The following is an 8,262-nucleotide window of genomic DNA, read 5'->3' on the forward strand; positions in this document are numbered from 1 at the left end:
TGCAAACTAGTCTCTGTGGGAGCTAGGCAGGGAAAAAGAACAAAAGATGGATGGTTGGCTGCAGGAGAAGGAGGTCAAAAAGAGGTTGGTTTTAGCTGCAGGGAGATCTGAGCATGCTCACAGCTTCGGTGAAGAAGGCAATAATGAGATGAATCAGAGGACGAGATGCTGAGCACAGGCCAGGCTCTCCACACCACCTCTGCATGCCCATGAGGACATGAGCAGATATCCACAGCCACCTGGACTTGGCCCTCTGCCTGGTGCTCTACCTGCCCAGAGACCTGGAAACACCCAGCTTCCCCTCCCCCCCATCCCCTAGGCCTCCGGTCCTTTATTGACTGTTTCAGGGATGCTCTCAGGTCTTTTCAGGAAGCCCAGCTCTATTGATACATAGCCAATAGTCTGACAACAACATTTCATATCAATAAAGACTTGGCCTTGCCCTGCACCATCTCCTCCCCTTCTGGTGGCCATAGCTCAGCCCACACCCCAACCCAGCTCACCAGGCACCATTCATGAATTTCTTGGCTTCTCTGACCCTATCTGTAGCCAAAGAGGTCCCTCTGGGTGATCTGCTTGCCACCCTTCACCATCCAAAAGACACAGACTGGCTTTGCCACCTGACAGAGTCATCAGAACCCCTGCTACCCAGGGCAGCACACTTTATCCTGAGTAGCACCTTCCTGGGCTCCTCAACACCACCTCTAAGAAGACAAGGAAATGTGACTGTTTTCCCCCTTCTTCACTGGGCAGAAGGGGAATCAAGGAAGGGAGAGATCATGTGACTTCTGTTAGAGGCTAGGTGGGCTGGCTTCCATACTCTGTACCTCCTGCATTCCTCTCCAGCCATCCATCACTGCCCCTTCGGCCAAGAGAAGCAGCCACAACACATTCTGTGTGCTTCCTCATGGAGAACTAGCCCTTGAGATGTGGAAAGGGGAAGAGAGGACAGATTTTCACAGCAGTGTTACTCAGAATAGCTTAAGAGCAGAAACAAGCCAAATGTTCACCAACTAGAGTTACCAGAATACATTCAGGACACCCAGTTAAAAAATGTTAACAGCTTTATTGAGAAACAACTTATGTATGATAAAGTTCACTCATTTAAAGTGTGCAGGCAGTGGTTCTGAGACCAGATTTACAGAATTGTGCAAGCACCACCATCATTTCATTTTAGAACATTTTCATGATCTCCCTCTTGTGCCCATTAGCAACTACTCTCCCTCCCCAGCCCCAGACAACACAAATCTTTGGTGGGAAGAGTTGAGACAGAGTCTCACTATGTAACCCAAGCTAGCCTCAAATTTGTGATCTTCCTGCTTCAGCTTTCATGAATTGCTAGGATTAAAGGGCTGGACACCATGCTCAGCGACAAACTGTTCCTTCTGTGGATTTGCCTGTTCAGATGCTCACCGATGGTCCTTTGTGCTAGCTTCCTTCAAATACCTCGAGGTTGTCAAGGTTCCTCTGAGTTGTAGCAGGTATCAGTACTCAACAACAACAACTCCTCCCCCACCCTCCTTCTCCTCCTATTATTTTGGAGGTCAGAGGGATAATTTGGGAGTCGGTTCTCCCCTCCCACTGTGGGTTCTAGGGATCGAACTCAGGGCATCAGGCCTGCACACCAACCTCTTTACCCACTGAGACATCTCATTAGCTCAATACGCAGTTTCAGTGGTTGAATAAGATTTCATGTCATGGACCGTCCACATTTTGATTATCCAGTCTTCAGTTGATGGGCATTTGGGTTGTTTTCACTTTGGGGCTATGGTGAACAATGCTGCTACAAAAAGGTCAGGTAGAAATGTGAGTATGAACAACACACACACACACACACACACACACACACCCCACAGCTCAGGGAACAACCGAGGAGACTGAAAAGCAGTAATGAGCACAGTGGTCTTACAATGGCGCTCTAGTGTGGTGCCCTATGTACCAATCTGAGGCATAAGGGCTAACACTGAAGCCAGAAAAGCTTTCACCCTGCCAAGCAGAGAACCAGCTGGGGTGGAGCGCCGTTTGCTCAGCTGGGGCCCCAGGGCAGCGAGCCTGCCGGGAAGGCCTAGCACACACATTTTCATAGGTTGTGTTCCTCTCCAGTAGGCGTGGAAGTGAGGCGTGAGACAGTGGGCAGTCACTCATTCCAAACTGGTCACACAGGCTCATTCCCTGCGCCTGTCTTTTCCTGGCCCTCGTTCCCTCATCTCAAGCACAATCCTAAATGCCATTCTACAGACACTCCCTTCAGATCAACGTCACCTCATCCCTGAACCCGGAAGGAATTCGCACCCGGAGCAGGGCCACTTGCCTAAGGTGTGGAAGAGAGGTGGCCTGTGGTCCCGCCGTCTGCCCACTCTGTGGACCCACAGATCAGAAATTAACTCCTATTCCTAAAAGCCACTCACTCGATCTGGTGGCTCCTGCTGGGGACACAGAGGGGCCTTTCGATGGCTAGGCGTCTTCATTTCTCCCTCCCCAGTGCCCAGGGTGCCCTCGTGCCAGGCAAGCCCTCTACCACTGAGCTGCTTCCGCAGACCCCGAAGTTGGACGATCTCATCACACGGGACCGGTGCCTGCGGCACAGTAGCACATGGCCGACGGTGCAGAATGAGGTGCCGCAGGACATGTGACCACGTTATCTTTGGGGGGGGGGCTCGTTTGCCCCTTGTGGCATCACAGGTGACAGGACAGCGATTCTCCTCCCTTTTCCTCTGACAGTGAAGCTGAGCGCCGTTCTGCGCCCTTGTCTGGGGCTCTGGGTCCCCCTGCTGGAGGGACTGGAGCCTGGGCGGGGCGTTGGGCCCAGAGGGCGGACCCCTCAGGTGACAGCTAAAATGAACATGGAGATGGGACGACGCAGATGCCGAAATTCAGCTGAAGGGCCAGGGGACCAGCCCCAGGAATGAATGCCCAGCAAACATGCCACCCGGATGGCGACTCTGGTCTCCTGATGCCCAGTCCAAAATCCTTTGCTCGCACCCCGCTGCCTCGTGTTTGCAGGCAAACTCTGAAAGTGCCCAAAGTGCATGGGCTGGGAGCCCTCCCCGCCCTGGGAAGATCTCCAAAGATAGGGTTCCCAGCACCCTCTGCTTCCCGCCAGCCCGCCTCAGGAATCTGCTTTCGGCGCTGACCTCCCACCTCCGGTACTTCTGGGAACCTTCCTTCGTCTGGGCACAGAACCCTCGCTCACCCAATTGCCCTCAAAGGCTGTGTGAGCTTGGTCTCTAGGGCCTAGTAAATTTGCCCAAACGTCCCTTCTGAGAACATGGCCACGAAGCCCCAGTTTTCCCGTCTGTAAAGTATAAACTATAGAATTTTCTGAATGAGCAGCTGGGAGAAGTCGGTGGTACTGTGACCGAGCGTTTGACGCATATTCAGACGGACTGCCTTTTGCAGTTCTTCGGTCCTTCCTACCCTAACACTTAACTCACGAGAAACCGGGCGAATACAGTAAGCAAGAGAGAGTTCTCCACAGACAAGTACGGCATGGCCCTGCCACGTGTTTGAGATTTCCCCGACCTAGCCCTTTGCTCTCCCACCCAGTCTCCAGGGGTAGGAGCAGCAGCTGCTCCTCCTCGGCTGCCCAGTCCCTGACCCAGCCAAAGGCCTGGCTGGCACAGCTGCTGGAGTGGCCCAAATGCCTCAGGTTTAGGGCTACACAAAGGACAGCTGGAGCTGGAGAAGGAGGACGGGGAGAAGATGGGCACCCTGCCCGCTCAGTGTCTTCCCTCATCCTGCAGCTTCCTAGACCTTTGCTAGCAGCCTGGGACCTCTGACCTCACTCTTGCCGCAGCTGCGGCGGGGTGGGGGGTAGGGGTGGGGGGAGTTGTCCTCTTTCCTCCCTTGTCCTCTGCTCTCTAGGGCCTCCCCCGCCCGCCCCTTTCCCTGTTCTCTCTGTCGCCCACATGCTGCCCAGCTGTCACTGCCCCTGTGCTGGGCACTCGGCCCACCTGCAGCACTCATGAATCGCCAGCATTCACACTCTGACCCCTCAGCCTCCACCTGTTCCCCTCGGTCTGGGCAGCAGGGCTGTGGGGCCCCATCTGTTGCCCTCCATCTAGGACTCGGGGCAAAGACTCCACTTCAAAACTCCCAGCTTCCACCTGCCTAGAGCGGGTAGGAAGGCCTGGCTGAGAGACAGGATCCCACCAGGAGGGCTTCCCCGGCTCTCTTCCCCGGGCCACCAACGCTGTCCCCAACAACCTACAACCTATCTTTTCACCTGAAGCCAACGAACAGCCTACTCTCTCCAGGAGGGTCTTTGCATATTTAAACACATTCTCATTTCATTTCCTCGTGGCCAAGCCCTTTATCAATGTACAATGGCAAATAGAAAAACAAGACAGTGGGAAAATTGCATGTGTGCACGTGTGTGTGTGTGTGTGTGTGTGTGTGTGTGTGTGTGTGTGTGTGTGTGTACTATAGTGATTGAGGCATCTCCCAGGCAAGAACATGTTAAAATAAATTCTTTGTTCCACAAGTAACATGGGAATATACTTTTCTTTTGGGGGTGGGGGTGGTTTTTGTTTGTTTGTTTGTTTGTTTGTTTGTTGAGACAGGGACTCATGTAGCCCAGGCTGGCCTTGAACTCCCAATTCCTTTGCCTCTGCCTCACAAGTGCTAGGATGACAGGTGTGGCCCACTAGGCCTGGCCTGAATATACTTTTCTTAATAAAAAAGTGAAGCCACTACAGTTGAGCTTAGAATCCCTCTGACCAATGCCCTCCCCAGACCCTTCTGAGCAGAAGCGATCACTGCGACCACTTAGGGGTATTTCCAAGCATTTACCATATATTTGTAGAACTTGCATGCATGTGTTATATACACACATATATTACAGCACTCGCATTTTTATACAGGTTTGAGTTTTTATTGTTCTTATGTAAGTAGTAACCTGAAAATAGTCTGCAAATGAATTTGATATAAAAAGCCCTACCTGGGCCAGTAAAATGACTCAGTGGATGAAAGCAGCAGCTGCCAACCCTGACCGCCTAAGTTCAATCCTCATGCCGCACATGGTGGAAAGAGAACTGATTCATGAAAGTTATCCTCTGACATCCACATGAGCACACACACACACACACACACACACACACACACACACACACACACCAAATAAGTGTAAAAACAGAATTTTAAAGGCCTGCCTGTCTACAGCAGCACACACAGCTCCGCAGTCTCTTCTAATGCCACTTCCCGTCCCAGCATGGACACGCATCAGGCACCATTTTGTTAGCATCTCCTACGGACAGCCATATACTCCACCCCTTGTTTTCTCCCATCATAAACAATACGTCCCTGTCACAAGTCTGAGCCTTCTCTAATCTGGTCCTGCTTGGTCCTGTGTTCCTACTCCTTGAGAATAAAAAGAGTTGCCAGGCAGTGGTGGCACACGCCTTTAATCCCAGCACTTGAGAGGCAAAAGCAGGCAGATCTCTGTGAGTTCAAAACCAGCCTGGTCCACAAAGAGAGTTTCAGAACAGCTAGGACTGTTACACAGAGAAACCCTGTCTCGAAACACGCCCCTCCCAAAAGAAAAGGGTTAACGTCTACGAAGCACAATGTCCTTAGATCACTTTAAAAATAAAATTTTAATCATTTTTTTTTCCAAAATCTTGTAGTCTAGTAAGGTGATTCCTCTTTCCACCCAGAAGGGACAAAGATATTTGGAAAAATAAGAGGATGGGAGTGAAGGAGTAAAGAGGAGGAATAAGAAAAAGGAGTGAAAGACGTGCTTCATCATCCCCGCACCGTCTGCAACAGGACCACAGCCTCCTACCAGAAAGGAAACAGTTAAGTGAAACTTGGTGCGTCCACTCAGTGGCATATTATGAGATCATTAAAGTGATAATTGTGAAGACTGTGTAGGAGCATGGAAAAATGCTTCTATATTAAATTTAAAGGCAGGCTACAAAATTAAAACTCTGTTATGGTTACAAGTATGCAATAGGATGTAGACATACAAAGATGGGAAATATAGACAAATGAAACCAGCCTGCTTGGACACCATGGTAGGATCCTGGGTGCACTGATACTGTTGCTCACCACGGACTGCTACAGCGCTGTCTGGGTAGCAGATGGCTAATGTTGAAGTGAAACAGCAGTGGAAAGAAGACAGGGGAGGGAAGGAAAGTGGGGGGTGGGGGCAGGAAGGGGTGCTGGCTAGTTTTATGTCAACTTGACATAAGGTAAAAGTCATTAGAGGAGGAAGCCTAAATTGAGAAATGCCTCCCTAAGATCAGTCTGTAGGCAAGCCTGTAGGGCATTTTCTTAATGAGTGATTGATGGGGGAGGGCCCAGCCCATTGTGGGTGGGGCCATCCCTGGGCTGCTGGTGCTGGGTTCTATAAGAAAGCAGGCTGAGCAAGCCATAGGGAGAAAGCCAGTAGGCAGCACCTCTGTGTGGCCTCTGCATCAGCTCCTGCCTCCAGGTTCCTGCCCTGTGTGAGCCCCTGTCCTGACTTATTTGATGATGAGCGGTGATGTGGAAGTGTGAGCCAAATAAACCCTTTCCTCCTCCAGTTGCTTTGGTCATGGTGTTCCATCACAGCAATAGTAGGACAGGGGAAAAGGAGGAAGAGCGGAGGGGGCAGAAAAATGATATTGGGAGACTGTAGTTGTGTTTGGAAGGTTGAACTATGGAACAACTGTGACAGCCAGTGTCGTTTAGATGCTTCTTTCCAGACCTTTCAAGCTGACAAAGTTCTCACGGTGCACAGAAGTTTGCGTCCACCTCTGGCCCCCCGACTATTCCTTCTAGTACTCTCTGAAGTCCACCAGGAGATAAGGACACCACACCCAGCAGTGTGTGCTTCGGGCAGCCAGAGTCTTGTGGAGTGCGGGAAGCAGAGGCATACACATATGGACAACTATTACAGCTGTTGCAAAGCGCTAACATAATACGTAATCCCCTGGAAGTGGAAGATGCAGAGTCCCAGAGGGTTTTTCAGAGTAGGGATGTTGAATGTGACCCTCAAAGGATGGACAGGAGATTGCCAGGCAGAGCGTTCCAGAGGGAAGGCACGTGTGCAAAGGCACTGGGGTCTGAACATACCGGCACCACACACCTTACCATTGAATATGACTAGACACAGGGTTCAGGAGGAAAGAAAGCCTTGGCTTATCCACGGGGCGAGGAGAAGAAGCACCAAAGAGCTGCATCAGAGCAAGAGCATACTTGATTAGTTGGGGGGGCACCCCTGGGGTGGTGAGATGGCTCAACAAGATGCCAAGCCTGATGACCTGAGTTCAATCCCCAGGTCCTAATGGTAGAAGGCAGATAAGTGACTCCTGCAAGTCCTCTGGCTTCACACACACACACACACACACACACACACACACACACACACACACGATAATTTTTAAAATTTAAAGAGTGAGCCCTTGAGGCAACGAAGAAAGCAGGCAGGAGTGGAGCAGAAACATCCGTTAGGAAGTGAGACAGATCATTGCCTTACCCTGGAGCAGTCCACCAAGTGGGATCCAAGGAATTACTTCCGGACATCCTGGGGTAGAAACGATAGCACTTTTCCATTCATTACAAAGTGAATGCCACTGGAGAGGTTGAAGTCAAGGGATGTCCTAAGAGGGGAAGACAGACAGATAGACAGATCCTTACAGATCAGTGTGGAAGCAACACAACAGAGTCAAGTCTATGTGGCCACCACAGTTCATGGATGGTGGCTGTGGGAGCTCTCCAGGCAAGTCTAGTATGGCCCCTCGGTTATAGTTTCATGCTTTCAGGGGTCTGGGCAGGGGCACAGGAACAGAGACGCTGTCAACTGAGTAGAAAGAGAGGCAGGGAGCTGTCTGGAGGCAATGATCATCTTTACATGGACTTCTGGCTCGGCCCTATTCGAAAAGCAAGGTGTGACTTAAGGACCCAGTGATCCTTCCCATGAGTGACTTACATGGGACATCCCCAGAACACTACCTGCACAGTGTCCAATAAATACTAATGCAAACCCACAGCACAGAAATGTAAAGCAGGATCCACACTCAACAGTGCCTTTCCCCATCTCTCCATGACACATGCCCCCGGCCCTGAAAGGCCTTCCAAAGGAGGCTTTTGACAAAACTAGAACTCAGTCTGTCTTAAAACTATTAGTAGGGTGGGCAGTGATGGCCATGCCTTTAATCCCAGCATTTGGGAGGCATCAGCAGGCAGATCTCTGAGTTTGGGCCAGCCTGACGTACAGAGTCAGTTTCAGAACAGCCAGAGATACACAAAGAAACCCTGTCTCAAAAAAACAAACAAACC

General features: G+C 50.9%; 1 protein-coding gene across 1 annotated transcript in view; it reads right to left on the reverse strand.

Moving 5' to 3' along the window:
* Window positions 1-7,578, reverse strand: part of Adora1 (adenosine A1 receptor) — a 50,979-nt gene extending 43,401 nt beyond the window's left edge. The window contains exon 1 of the mRNA XM_076547436.1: window positions 7,460-7,578. Coding sequence (XP_076403551.1) covers window positions 7,460-7,536 — 77 coding nt within the window. The 5' untranslated portion in view covers window positions 7,537-7,578. The remainder of the gene's footprint in view (window positions 1-7,459) is intronic.
* Between the last annotated feature and the right edge of the window lie 684 nt (window positions 7,579-8,262).

Source organism: Peromyscus maniculatus, chromosome 11 (assembly GCF_049852395.1).
Source record: "Peromyscus maniculatus bairdii isolate BWxNUB_F1_BW_parent chromosome 11, HU_Pman_BW_mat_3.1, whole genome shotgun sequence".
Classification (NCBI taxonomy): Eukaryota; Metazoa; Chordata; class Mammalia; order Rodentia; family Cricetidae; genus Peromyscus; species Peromyscus maniculatus.